This window comes from Anopheles ziemanni, chromosome 3, assembly GCF_943734765.1.
Source record: "Anopheles ziemanni chromosome 3, idAnoZiCoDA_A2_x.2, whole genome shotgun sequence".
In the NCBI taxonomy this organism is placed as follows: domain Eukaryota; kingdom Metazoa; phylum Arthropoda; class Insecta; order Diptera; family Culicidae; genus Anopheles; species Anopheles ziemanni.
This window is the reverse complement of record NC_080706.1, coordinates 43387919-43403028: the sequence shown is the minus strand read 5'-3', so window position 1 is coordinate 43403028 and position 15110 is coordinate 43387919. Positions and strand designations below refer to the sequence as shown.

At 45.6% G+C, this 15110-nt stretch overlaps 1 protein-coding gene across 1 annotated transcript; it reads right to left on the bottom strand.

Moving 5' to 3' along the window:
* Nucleotides 1-1704: 1704 nt before the first annotated feature.
* On the bottom strand, nucleotides 1705-12657 carry LOC131284800 (uncharacterized). The gene is made up of 10 exons (XM_058313659.1): nucleotides 10583-12657; nucleotides 9023-9490; nucleotides 8761-8921; nucleotides 5425-5739; nucleotides 5114-5336; nucleotides 4320-4424; nucleotides 3711-4248; nucleotides 3542-3617; nucleotides 3318-3439; nucleotides 1705-2320 (listed from the first exon to the last, which is right to left on the bottom strand). The coding sequence occupies exons 1-10, from the start codon at nucleotides 12481-12483 to the stop codon at nucleotides 1730-1732; spliced, it is 4500 nt and encodes a 1499-aa protein (XP_058169642.1). The 5' UTR covers nucleotides 12484-12657; the 3' UTR covers nucleotides 1705-1729.
* Nucleotides 12658-15110: the final 2453 nt, after the last annotated feature.

The window sequence follows — 15110 nt, the reverse complement described above, 5'->3', positions numbered from 1 at the left end:
GAAATAATGTCTTAGCTAGTAACATAGAGCAAGAGTAAAAACTTCAACGATAATGAGGATCAGTATTAAACAAAATTGCGCTTCGTGTAGCTCGGGGGTTTGAGCATCCGTCACATAAATCTCCCCGACCGACAGGAAGCAGGTGCATCATAAAAGAACAAAAATTGTTTCATAACTGGTTGTTGCTTAGTGGGAATACGATAAAACTTGTGACATCTTCAAAAGCTCCCAGAAAGGTCCATCATAGCGGACGCTGTGTTCAGGACTGATGGCGAGATAAACGTTCAAGGGTGGGTGTAAAATCAAGTAAATGCCTTTTACAAGACCGCCAGAGTGGTCATCGATATAGGGTAACACCAATGAGAAACACCAATTGATGTACTTTACAAAGCATTCAACACGAGCGAAATTGTTGCCTGAAGCATTATTGTGTGATGTTACTAGTTTTCAGGTTCTGAACGTACGTAGTTTTGGTTTTTGTGTCCTCTATTTAGTTTGTTTCCTCAATGCGTCCCTCATGATTTTTACCGTCGATTTAAATTATTAAAATCTGATCGAAATGACACCAACGATCCGATCAGAATATTGGACAACGAAATTAAAGAACCAAATCCTATACCAACGAAAAATGTGTATTAAGAAATTTTCAATACCGATAAAAACCTTGACCGAACCATGCTTTCTAACTTTAATAGGAATTTTGAGCGAGTGAAAATATAATCTCACTTGTCTACATGAAATAGCATATTGTTTTAGATATTCTGCCGGCTATATTATCTCACTGTTTTACCAGTTTAAACGTTTTGTTAAAACTGTACACAGAGACCATAGAAAAAATCCCTTTTAAAATTCGTAAAAATATTTTTTTAACGCGCTTCCAAAATAATCCTATGAAGGGCTTGGTTTACAAACAAACGAGGGTAGAAGGACATGCTCTGGAAAGCGACAAACGGGTTGTTTTGTTAAGCTATAAACCACAAACTGGCCTTTGTTTCGTGTATATCCATATATTCTTACAACCGACTCGCCACTTGACGTTCCGCCTCAAACAAACGCTAAGAAAATCATGCACTGGAGAGCAACGTGTTTGTTACACGGTCACACATAGTTTTAGGTTATCCCTTCCCTCTCTTCCACTGCTGCCAAGACGGCGATGGTGAAGAATAGTAAAATATAATCTTAAATCAATCTTATGTGTGAAAACTTAAAACCTCCGCTAGAACGTGTGTGTTAACGTCGTTTGTTGTGCACCGTATTACCGCCGTGTCCGGTTACTACTAAAAACACTCGCGATACAAATGTGAAATTGCAGCAACAGAGGCCGGGTAGTGTGGAATTGTGGTAACGGTGTAAGGAGAAACCGTAAAATGATTCCCGAAAGTATGGCCACAACTGGGTAGGGGGGGGGGGTTTGGATTCATAATTATCCTTTTTCCGACACTTTAATTCTAAGCTTATGATAATTTGCTGTTTGCTGTTGCCATTTGCATCTTCCTGTTCTGTAAAATTGAATTCTTCAAAAACAACAACCCCACGGTAGTTGTGGTGAGGGTAACTTCCTTCTGGTTGGTTTTAAGAAAAAGAAAAAAAACTCACATAGTGAATAAGACCGATAAACTTACTTACGAAGCCGTGTACGTTCTAAAACCATAAGATAAAAATAGGCGGAAAAACTGGAACCACCGCCCCACACACACACGCGCGCTCGCTATTGTGTTTGGCTTGTGAACTAAACCACACCACCACCAACACCACCACCGGAACGGCCACCACCTCCACCGGCGGGACGATCGTGCCACTCGGGATCGTTCGGATCGTCCTCCTCGACGAACAGCGATTCGCCCGTGTCCGTTTCCTCGTCATCGATCACCTCCTCGTCCTCGTCGTCACCGAGGATTGGTTTCGCGGTCGGCGGTTCGATCTCGTACTGCTGCGACTCGCCCCGTCCCTTCAGCAACCGCTCCATGATCAGTTGGTTTTCGGTGCGCTTCGCGAGCATCAGATCCTCGTCGTCGAACTCCTCCAGGTCGGTCTCGGTCGCCGACAGTGTCGTCGAGGAGCACGAAGCGCTGGAGCTGAGCGGATTGCGAGCTCCACCGAGCCCCAGGCTGGCCGGGGCTAGGACAGCGCTCGACTTGAGCATCAGCAGCACGTTGTTGTTGCGATGCCGTGAACGGCGCAGCGGCAACCCGTCGCGACCGGTCAGCTTGCTAATGCAGTCCTCCACCATGGCGATGTGGTCGTTGGGCATCGAGCGCACCATGTCCTCGTAGATGTCATCCGGCAGTGGGAACTGAAGCGACTCGTAAGGAGACACAACCTAGCGGAAAACGGATAGGAGGATTTAAGCAATTGTAATATTTTCAAGCTCATATTTTTCATTAAATAAATTTTCAATTTTTCTAGTTGTTATGTTTAATGGGAATATGGTTTAGTGATTGTTAAACATGTTGTAATAAACTATCGATTAAACTATCCGTTCATAAATTCAATCGATAACATTTTATCGATATCCGAAAGATAGTTGATAATAAGTAATACATATTTAAGCTAAGTCAATTCAAAATGTTAGTGAACAACTTTTTTTCATTTTTCTGTTCTTCAATGCTTCTGTTATCTTCGAGTTCATTCTTACGACATCCATCAAAACTATTTATTTCGAACTGAAATGAAAGTGAAAAATGGTATGTTTACTCTCATACGAAGAAAAAGTTCTACCGTGTCGGACAAAAACAACGCGAAAACTCGAAGCCGTGCAAACAAAACCCTGTTTTTTAACAAAATGTTTGTAATTTCGGTTTGAAATGTTATTGCAATCAGTTTCACACAACTTTTCAGTTGATTTTTTTTACAAAAAAAAGCTGAACAAAAGCTAAAGTGGTTTTAGCGACTTCAAGGTAAAACCACTTTAGCTTTTGTTCCACAATTGAAGATATTGCAACAAGAACATAAAAAAGATATAAAAATGATTGGAATAACATTCCAAACTGTAAAAAAAACTAAAATTTCAGGAAATAATATAACTTGTATCACGCATCCTTGCCGGTTTGTGCCATTCTTGCTTCGAGAAGTGTATCATATTATATTATATGAAGAGGATACAAATAGTTGTAAGCATACAAAAGTTGTATAACCTTAATCGATGCTTAACAATTGATTGATATGCATCTCAAAATGCATTTTATGTCATTTTTCAAACATGCACTCCGGCGGTGTGCGGACCAATTCCTACTCAGAGCAGAAGCTAACCATGTTTTAAGCGACAATCGATTGATGATAGTCAAAGTTATTCGCTGAAGAAAAGTGTTCCAATTTACCTCGCGTGTATCTGGCGTCGTACTGCCTGCTCCGCCAACGGCAGCAGCTTGATTCTGTTGTTCGTCGCGCTTCGACGACACCGTCCTTCGGCGTTCTTTCTTCGTTAAACTTTTGTTCAGTGCTGCGGAAAAAACGGTTTAACCCGGTAGAATGGAAATGATGCATTAAGGGTCCGTTAAACTTAAATCATGCGCGGTAATCGTTGCGGAAATGTAACACCCACCATTGATCACATTCGCTTCGGACAGCTCCTGCCCATCGAGAGGTGTAAGAGGAGTTGACGGACAGGCCGGTGAAGACTGAAAGCGTTTGATATTGGGAAAGAGTTAGTTTAGACAAGAGCTTTTCTGTCGGTCATTCACACGCGCAGAGGACGTGGTGTGAATACCTACATCGTGTTCCACCATTGGCGTGGGTGGCGCGGGGGACGTGGGATCGGGCGTATTGCCACCGCTCGAACCGGCGCGACTTTCCGTGCGGCGATTGGCGCGCGGTCGACTCCAGGGGAACTTCATGTACGTGCGGAACTTCTTCCGTTCTTCCTGCAGGGCACGTTCGTGCTTCAGCATGATCGCCTCGTCGGAGATGTCCTCGTCGTCCAGCGCGGGCATCACGAACAGTTGCTGCTGGTGCTGGTGCACCAGATGATGATGCGGTTCCTCCAGTTCCTCCTTCCGCACGTACCCCATAGAGCCGGCAAGCTTCGACGCCTTCGTGCCGTTCGGCGGATTCGATGACTCGCGCGATCGCTTGAGTACGGGTTGGGGGGTAGGAGGCTGTTTGTCGTCGTCCACACGCTCGCTGGCGGACACTGTCGAGGAAGAGGTCGAACACTGGCTCGTATCCGTGGCGGGATCGAGCTTCATCGTGTCTCCGCCGTCGGCCGACAGGCCGGCAAAGGATTCATCAATATCATCCACAACACGCCATCTAAAATATGACACGAAATATGTGGGTGGTTAGAGCTTCGATCTTCCGCCTGTGTTCTGTGTTCTACGTACTTTGGTATTGCGATATCCTTGTACTGTGGAAGCGATACTCTCGTAGAAGCCGCCATACTATATGGTATAATAATGTTGTCGATGTCGTACGAGTTTCGTGGCCTCCTGGAAAAGATAAAATGGAAGCGGAAGCGAATAAGTTAAATAGTTTATAACAACATATAAATTGTAAAGCCGGATAATGTTTACATACAAATTAGCAACTTTCAAACATTGTCAATGATTTAACTAAATTTTTCATGCAAAAACGAAGAACACCATGGGAACTTTTGTGTTTGGCGGAACTATTGTGTTCAGAACAAATTTGATATCATTTAAATTGAACCCTTCGTGGCCTTAACAGTAAACCAAAACCCAAATGGAACAGCAGCTGGTCGTGATGGCCACATAAGAAAAACATGCTAACATAAATAGTTTTTACGCCTATGGGTAGAGTTCTAGCCAACTAACGTAAGAATGCCTGATTGGGTGTCGACATATTTTTTTTAAATACTAAACTGATGTAACTTTACAGTAATTTACATCATTAAATTATCTTGCGTGGTTTTTTTCCTATCCTCTTTTTATAGTTGTTCATTTTTTCTAACGCAAACTTTGTCAGTAGTACTGCTTTTTTAGTAGGACAGAGAACATCAATTATGTTGCTATAAGAGCTGGTAAAGCTACCACTAGTAAGAGTATCCTTAAATATTTTGGAAAATAAATGTTTTGAAAGAGCTTTACTATGCCCGAACATTAGGAACCATCAAGAGCTACGCTGTAAGCTCCAGAAAATGTGACCTCCCATTGCATACCTTTCGTTTCGCTGATAGTTTGGCGTCGGGGACGAGTTCTTGCTACGGCTAACGCCACCATCGTTTCCGTCGTAGTATTCGTAACAGTGTGACGACTTGCGCGACTTATTCTTGTGGTTGCGGCTGTGGCCGTTCGGTCCCGTCCGCGAACCGTCTGGTAGGTAGCCGGACTTGCGACTGTTCGCCAGTATCACATCCCGCCTCGATTTGGCTTTTTTAGATTCTGCAACGACAAATGGGAGCATCATGTTAGATTTGCATGCCGTCTCTGAATGACTCCTACGACGACGCCGTGTCTCCAATCTACTTACTATTTCCACTATCGGTGGTAATGGAGCGATCGTTGGTGTTCTTGTACTTGTTGTTGATGCTGCTACTATACTTCCGCTTGCCATCCGAGCCCGTGTAGCGCTTGCCGTGCGACGTCGGCGCCGTTTCGTCACCGGACGAGAAGAACGACGAGTTGGCGTCGCCTCGACCACCGATACGGCTTGATGCACCCGCTAGGCCGGAGGTCTTGTGCGATGTGGACGACGCCGGAATGGTGACCGGTGTGCTGCGGATCATCCGGTTTTGCCATTCCGGCAGCCGCATAATCGCCTCCAAATGCACACTGTGCGAAATGTCTGGAAATGGGGAAAGAGACATAAATGTTAGTTTTCAGTTCTCACACGGCCGTTATTCAATTCCGATCGGATGCTATATAATTTGTACCCCGCAAAAGAAATGTATCCTTATAAACATTACCAAGCATCTACTCATCATTTTATGCTCAGCATGGAAACTGCACCACACTGTGAGCCATCATTTTTCATCGATTTTCCCTTTGCCAAGCTAATTTTTTCAACCATTATAGCAATTAAACAAACACATATAAAAAGAAAGCATCTTTGGTGCAAGTGCAACATTGCAGTGTGGGGCAGAGTACAGTGGCACGGGCTCATTTGTCCGCCCTTCTGATGGGTCATTTGTCGCTCCCAAAAGTATCTAGCATTTCCCCGAAAACCCTTGGTTCGCTCGTTCGCACTCTCTTGCCACTTGAAGAGTGCACCAGACCCTTTGTGTTTGGGTGCGTGCGGAACGTTTTCATAATAAAACACCGCCAACTTTCCTCCCTTATTCCACCCCAGCCGTGGTCGACTTGGGTGCTGGTGGGGAAGAAAACGGTGATAAAGGGAGGGGGAGAGATGCTTTCGTTATTGCGATCGACTGTTTTCAATGTTTCGAGTTTTCCGCGCGCATGTGCACAGCGCCGGAATGCACATTTTCCATCCCCGGGGTTTCTCTCTCTGGGGGGAACCGAAAACCAAACAACACACACAAAAAAAGCAACAACGCAATACACCTATATCTATTCCCCGGCCCCTCTCTTCACTCGCCACACGGGGAGCAGCAACATTTTGCGCGGGAAAACGTCCGTCTCCGTCTCCGTGTGGTGGCGCGAGCGGTGCGCTGTCGTCGTCCGCTGATAATATGCTGCGCTATGCACCGCCGCCGCCGTCCGCCCGCTTGCCTGCCGTGTATTTATGCTGGCGCGCGCAATAGAAAGGGAAGAGGGGATGGGCGGGAGGGAGGAGGAAGGGCAATGGCACACGTGTTGGTACTTCCACGTACCAGCATCAGACACACGCACACATTTTGCGTGTAGGCGGCGGCGTGACGAACTCTCGGAGAATATGTGTTCCGGTGGTGCGGAACCATCGAAACACAAACCCACACACACACACACACAAGAGGAAGGCCGCCATCGCACAAAGGCGCTGATGTGTTCCCTCCTCCCGGGAGCATTAACACGAGCCCTGGACTGCCACCGTATTACCATACGCAATAGTACAGTTCTGGTGCTTTGATGGTGGTACGGAAGGGGAAAAAAGAAACATCCAGCATAAATGATCGCGATCTTATACTCCGCGTGATCTTGCGTTGATATCGCGCTTAGTGGGCTCTGTTTGGTGTTGTTTTATATGAATATACCGTGTATTGTACAGATTCTATCGAGGATCATGTTTTGTACTTTAATTGCAGTTGTAGCGGACAAATATTTTGGTTTACTTTTACGTTTATGAGTATCAAAAATCTACATTCGTATGTCATTCTCGAGTTTCACAAATCATGTTTCATTTTTTTAACCAGAAAAAATACTTTCTTTTGCACAACTTCCACGACACATTTTCATCTAGCAGATGTTAACTTGAAACTCAAACATTCTGCAGAAAGTACCTAGGTTCGGTGCTTCATTGAAATCGATAGAAATGAAGTCGAAGTAGTAGTATGAGAAAGTTCCTTTTATAACCGCATTACAGCCATTTCAAATACTCATATTCTAACATAAAACCTATTATATCGTTAGTTACTGATGTTAATCAGGTTAATCAATAAAAATATTCGTGCATGAGAATGTTGTTAATTAAGTTTTTCAGTTCCAACCGACGCATTTTCTATTTAATTTGTTTAACACCCATTAACGTAGCAATTGACGGAATTTTCAACGTGCTGTGAAATATGCTGAATTCCTGATGATGATTGTTATATAATTTAATCATAGTAAAAACGGGAAAGTAGATATGATTCCAATAGTTTTTTTAAGTAATGGGTTAATCCAGATTGATCCCAAAGTATATGGCATTAATTTAAATTTCCAAAAAAAGGAAAATATGTTACGATCGAGAATAAACCCTATATTCTGGAGCAGATGGTGGCAAGTTTTGCCTTCCGTACTTGTGAGACCCAAAGTGCGCTGTTTCAGTTCCTTTTGCGTTACAATTAAAAAAGAAAACGCACAACCAAACAAGAGATACTACGGCGGACCATCATCATCTTCCCATATGCTCGGCGGCCCTTGCTGTTGTTGTCCCATATGTAAGCCAACCCCAGTTACGCGCGCGTGTGTGTGTTTGTGAGTAAGTTGTAATTCGTTCGACCGTGTAGTAAAGTGGGAAGGAGAGGAGTGGAACCAAAAAAAACTGACTCACTTTTCCACCCCTAGAATCGAAACAGGCCCTTGTTAAACCATTCCACGGCGATACTGCTGCCGGAATAAAGGCAAACTTGTAACATAAACTGTTTTTAGGTAAGTTAAAGACCTTAGACATTTGAATTATGTCCAGGGTCCAGAGATCGGGGCTCTGACGAAATTGTAGCTTTACGGACATAAAAAAATGTTACAAAATGTTTTTTAAAGGTTTGCATTGTTGGTAATTATAATGCACATTGGACAGCTAAAAGACGCAATAGAAGCGTGAGGATCTGAACAGCAACAGCAGCACCTAGTTCCAACGCTAGCGCATATACCCCATATCCGTAGAACAACACTTGCCGACGTAGAGACTGACAACGTAATCAAACGCTGAGTAATGGTGGCATGACAGAGGCTGCGCGCTTTTATTTTGTAGCACACAGTCGATTAATACACAACGCATACACACACAGACTGACACACGTACGCTCGTATCGTACTTGAAAAATCTCTTCCCAACATAAGATGAAGGCGGGAAGGCAAATGAAAAATATTTAATAAAGCGCGACAAATGCCAAACATTCTTCCACGACAGTTTGCCACGATCTTATCTCGACGATTCATATTTGTGTCAATAAATTAATCCGCGTTCGGAACACCATTCGCTGCAGATGACCTTCTTTTTTCTTACCTTCCGGAAAACTTAACACCGAATGGAAGCAGGGATCGAGCAGGGCAACCCGTTCGGCGAATGGCATCGTATCTAGCGGGTCTCGGGGGGCCGTCGGATCCAGCCGACCCGTGCAGAGGGCACACGGATTCAACGGCCACTGGCAGCCACACTTGAAGTTACTGTTTTGAGTAAGAAGTGAAAAAAAGGGGTAAGTAAAACGAAAAACCATTACCAGCTGTCGGGATCGAGGGGAGAGCATTTTTTATGAAACATCGCGTACCTTGGCCGTGCGGCTCGCTTCGATATGACGTGCAGGTTGTTGGTCGGTAGTAGCTTACGCTTTCGGAACCGCAACCGGCAGTAGGGTTTCGCGCGAGAACAACTTGCCATAAGGTCGTCCTCATCGTCGGTCGCTGGGGCCACAGTGGTTGCCGCCGCTGGGTCAGAGGTGTCCAGGGGTTTACTACTGCTGCTGCCTCCTGGCAGCTGTCCTCGGTAACCATTAATCGACTGTGGAGGCTGCTGCTGCGGATCCTCCGGATTACTGCCAACGGCGGTGGAAGATGAACTAGCCGCCACCGGCGGTTCCTCCAATACAACCGGCCCTTTTTTGGCGCGGATCTTGTTCAGCACTTCACTGTGCTGACGAATCCGGTACTCCAGGTCGGCTATACGGGCCACCAGCCAGGTCCATCGGCTCGCAACCGCCGCCCGATCTTTCGACCATTTCCATGACGCTCGTTCGGTGCTGGAAAAGATGCGTAAGGGAAAGAATTATATTAATAATTGGCAGTCTGCTTAGAAGTTCCCTACATTTGAACACATGTTTTGTGAAGTGAAAGCATATCCTTATTTCTTTTGTTTTAATTACAAGATTGCACTACAAGTGCCTTGTATTTTGTTTCTAATGCCATACCATGCTTATCAATCTCTTCAAGCTTAACACATTCAAGAGCAAAACTAAAACACATCTCAAAGGTGAGACATTCCTTCTCATTGACGTAAGAAAGCTGAGAACTCATTTTAAAACCCAAAGCAATGTAATGCAAGGGAATGAAGGAAAATAAAGATCTTTCATTCATCTGCGGTATATTTAACTCTCCCTTTCAGCATTTCGCTCTTTGCTATTGGTATGTTGAGCGCAGGCACCCGCGCTTTGCTCCGGAATGAGGCACGAGTTTCGATTTCAAGGGCATCAAACCGCGAAATATTATGGCATACTATTACCGATTAGGAGGGTTAGGCCCTTTATCCAACGCTCGAGACGATAGCGGCCTTGACCCGGGAGCTGATAATGGGGGGCCCTTATCACCTTTTTTATGAACTGAAAATTGCATAATTGATTTATGCAACTAACGCCTCAAAAAAAAAAAAATGATAAAATACAACTTAAAATTGATAACTTTTAATCGAGCTGATTAGCACAGCTTTGCTGGACTCATGAAACTGCAGATTGTGCATCATTTTTACTAAACCGAAAACGAAGACGGCTACAATTTTACAAATAATAATCCGATCAAAGTGGTCGTCGGCGCCAGACGGTTGCTAGGAAACGATGATGGCAGCAGTATGATTCGATGATAAACCAAATAATTTACCAACTAGTACGCAACTTGCGCCGAGATGGCAGATGTATTGGAAAACAACAGGTTCCTGCTTTAAATATTGAAGGCTTCCATTTCGATCCAATGCAAGCCGAACGAGAAGATAGTGTTGAAGCAATTTTCGAAATGAGAAAAAAAATTATACCCTTATTATATGATAAATTCCAGCGATAAAGCATGTGCAATGGCAGATATTAATATGGAAAACACTTCCACATAGCGACCCGCTCACTTACATCGTTAGCGGTTCCTGCAGCTCGTTCACGTACGGCATCGATTCATCCGCCGAATCTCCACCGGAGCTGCTGAGCGTCGCGTCCGAATCGATGGTATTCTGAACGTGCCGCAACTCGGCGTGCAGCAACCCGGCCGTCTGCTCCAGCTCCTGGGTGGCCACCCGATCGAACAGAGGAATCGTGTTGGAAATGTTTGCGTAACCGCCTCCATCAGCTGCCGACGACGTGGACGCTGCTGGGTCCGCCAGGGATGGTGGCAAACCGGAGGAGACCGCCGCCGATTTCGGGCCGCAGCTGCTTACGCCGTGAAAATAGCGACTGTGGAGCACGCTTTTGCTCTCCATCGAGCAGATCGTGCTCGAGATTCCTTCCATCCGCTTGCTGAACGTCTTGAGCGCGTTTGCCGAGATCGGTTTCAGTTTTTCTGGCGGGGCGGGCGCGGCATCGGGCGGTGGCGCCTGAAATGGGATGATTTCAGGCCACTTTTCATTCGCCCCGGCCGAGGAGGAGGAAGCGGCTGTCGCGGACGCGTTCCCGGGACCTCCACCACTGTTGTTGTTGTGCATTTGCTTGGCGTGCTCTTTTTCGCGCTTTTTCCAGTAGCGCTGCGTGTGCTCGAACAGTCCGGCCACCTCTTCGCTCACGTGTTGGCCCATGTACCGCGCGATTACCTTGTGGAGTCGTCGGACTAGAAAGTCGTACTTGCGCTGCATCTGCACCTGACGCTTCACGATTTCAGCGTGCAGCTCGAGCCGCTCCCGGTCCTTGTTGGGGGAAGTCGAGGGTGTGGAGGAAGACGGAAGCGCGTGTACGTCCCGTCCATCGCCCGGCCCGACGTCGCACAGATTCGCCACATCGACGTCACTGAACAGCAGCAGACTGTTGTTCTCGAAGCTCTTCAACACCTGCAACAGGTCGATATCGCCGGTCGATATTTCGCGGATCATCTGGTCCATATCCGGTCCGGTCTCCTTCATCAGACCACCGAGCTCGGTACCACCGACACCACCCCCTGCCATGCCGCCCACTCCACTAAAGACTCCGAGCGAGGAAGTCGAAGATTGCGATAGGTCCTGTTGATTCTGCCCCATTTGGCCTATCAAGCCCTGCGGTGGCTGTTGGATCGGGACCTGCTGGTCCGGAAAGGTCACCGGTTGTTGCATGATGATTGGGGTATTATTGATGTCCATGAGCACAAAATCTGAATGCTGTGGTCCGGTGACTGGCGGCGGTTGCAATATGTTCGAGGGCATTGCGCCAACAGGTGCCGCAACCGTGCCTATGTCCATCCCAGCATCTGCTGCGTCCATGATAGCATCCATGGTGGTCGCACCCCCTCCGCTACCAACGAGGGCCGTCGTCTCGTGATGCATCTGTTCAAGCGCTATCTCCACCAGATCGCAGCTACTGTCCTGTTCCAACTGCTTCAGACCACCGCTGGCACTGTTGTTGTTCTGGATATCGTCCACCGTGGTGCTGCCTCCATCGCCAGACGTTACCGGCAGGGACATTCCCATCTCATCCAGAGTCGCTTCCGTCGTGAGGGGTACCGTAGGGGCGGCAACAACACCTTCGACTAACCCTTCCACCATCGGCGGTAGATCCTGCTGGACAACTACCTGTTGCTCGGCGTAGTTCTCCACCACTTCTTGCAACGACGACTGCTGCTGCTGCTGCTGCTGCTCATCCGCCGAGGGAAGCAGTGTCGTACCGCCGAGCGTGGCCGTCACCGTGGCGGTCGTCGTAGTGCTGCTGCTCGTTCTCGGCGATGCACCGGAAGCGGCCGAGGAGGACAGTTTGCTTTGGCTCAGTGGCTCCGTAAGAGCGGGGGCCATCTCTTCCACAGCATCGGATCGAAACGTCTTCGTAGACACCGACGTAGCAGCGACCGCTAGTCCCATTCACCGTTGCTCGCACGCGCGCAGGCAATTCGGTGCTGGCCGCTTGCTTTCCGCCGGTGTGAGAACGTGTATTCTACGCTTCAATATAGCACAACGTTTACGTTCACCACTGGTAACGGATTAGGTAAGTTTCGTCACTTTCGTCAAAGCAGGACCAGGTTGAACTAACACCGGTATCCCATTTGTTCTCACTTTGGACCCATTTTCACCGTGCACAGTCGGAGAGTGTTTTATCTGCAATTAAAGAGGAAAAATCAATAATTAGGATCTCATTTTTTTCATTCAACGAAGTAGCAAAGCGAGAGTTGTAATTATTCTAGCAATAACCACAACTTAACCAACTCGTGGAATGTAGTAAAGAGTAGAACCTTAGATGTACGGAACGCGTACCTTGCTATTCGTTCACAATTTTCGCATCTTTTTATGGAAAACACTTATTCGGAATGTATGTATGTCGTACGATTATTCAATGGTTTGAAATCATCTTATGGCTCTATTGCATCATTGCGTTAACATTGCGTCAGACAAACTATTCACTCTTCGCACGTGTGAGGAGTGTTTCTGATGCTTAGATAAAGCTTCAACCTAACGTAACGCTGATCAGTATTTGGTAATTTTTAAAGAAACCAAAAATCCACAGTTCAATAACGTTTAGGCACAGTTTTTTACACATTGAACCTGTTGATAAACCTGTTTTTCAAATGAGGCTTATAGCCCCACAATTCTTTTATAACTTGAACACATTTTTTGATAAAACCATCACGTCCGACGAAGGAAAGAATCGTGTGGCCATAAAAGCGACAGATGCTTCTTCTGAAGCGAGGCAAGAGACATTCATGCAAAAACATGTTATGTTTGTTCCCGGTGCTTGGCTCATGCTATCCTTCTCACACCTGCGTCAGCGCTTGCAAGGAGAGCACGGAAGAGCAGCCCATTCTTGCCCGGCAAAAATTGTCTGTCCTCTGTACGTCTTCTTGTGGAAACCGCGCGCGCATTCGTTCGCGAACCACCGGCATTCGGGACCGGCATTTTTTTCTTCATGTTGAGAGCGCTATTTTTCTTTTGGCTTCCACCAACGTACTGAGAATGCTTGATTTTTGGCATGGTTAGCGCTTCGTAGTCGTTTAGGATCAGTGATGATTTGAACAAATTTACCTTCAAAAGATAGCTTAATAAACATGTTAAACATTCTTGGAAATAAATTAAACCCCGCAGTTGATTTATGCAATATTAGTTTCAAGTTAACAGCAAGCATTTCCTATCAATTATTGGTGATGAGTTTTAGCCTACGGTTTGTTGTGCAAACTCCTACTGTGGCCATGACGTGAGAAGCGGTGAGCCCGTCCGTTTCCGTCATCGGTGGAGAGTGGGTTGTAAATACAGCTCGGTCGGCGACGGATAGAATTTTTGCGGACGTGGATACACTGCAGCAGACAAGCAGAACGAACCGAGCACTTTGCCAATCCACACCGAACCCCAAGTGCACCGCAGCAGCAGGAAAAGATGGTGTCATTCGCTTCGTTGTCGTGGTTACCGCGATATCATGGCTGGTGCGTTGGAAAACAGACCCGCGCACGATCGGCATTGGAAATGTGGTGCTTCGTCGAGGCATGCACCTTACATTCTGGACCCACGAAAAAATGTTCTTCTGGGTTACTCGCATCTTCTTTTCATGCACATTTTTTCTCCTCCATTTGTGAACGGTTTTCTGGTCCATTCAAGATAAATACACATTCATTTCACCACGAACGCGAGCATCCCGAGTTGGATTGCCTCCGCTTTGCCGCGTATCGCGTGTTCGTTACATAATGCAAACACATTTTTACAGCCACACACAACGTTGGTGTGAGCCCCCATGCAGGAGTGGTTTCGGAGATTTCCCGGGATCATTTCATACCGTTTGTAAATGCATATGGGTTTTCCGAAGGTATTCACAGTTCCATGGCATCAGACAGTAGCAGCGCGAAGGTGCTATGCTTGTTTCAAAACAATGGAATTGAACTCTTCATTATCAAAAACAAAGCGCCCGTGACTCACCGTCATCGTAATAAGCCGAGTTTAATCCTCACACCAATGCATTCGAAACCGGTAGGAGTTCAATTAAACAACAAATAAATCGTACTGTATCTTCATTATAATAAATCTATCTTTATACAATAGGTTTTTAAACAGAACAATTTTAACTTTCGGTAAATGGTTAAGTTAAGACACTTTAAAGATTTCCTATACTACCTACGATGATACGTTTTCAAAGCATTTTATTGTGGCTTTTCAATTTTATTTATTCCAAAAGTTAGTCCAGTTCTCGTAGATGGAATCTTTAGCTTGGTTGCTACAATTTCGTGCGCCTCATGAGATTAGGAAAATGAAAATAAAACCTAGGTTAATAATTTATTCCGAAAAATAGGCTAATATCCTAATTTTTTAAGCTTTTTCGACTGAATTTAGCTTATAAACCTTGCATTTGATAATTGAGCTTTTGCCACAAAAGAGAACAAAAACTATTTTACCAGATTGAAAACGGTTAGGAATTAATATTTAGGTTCGGCTATTTTCTTTTTACATTAAATAGAGATAACTAACTGCTCAAAGAAATGAAAATTCCAAATAAAATCAATATCTACCAA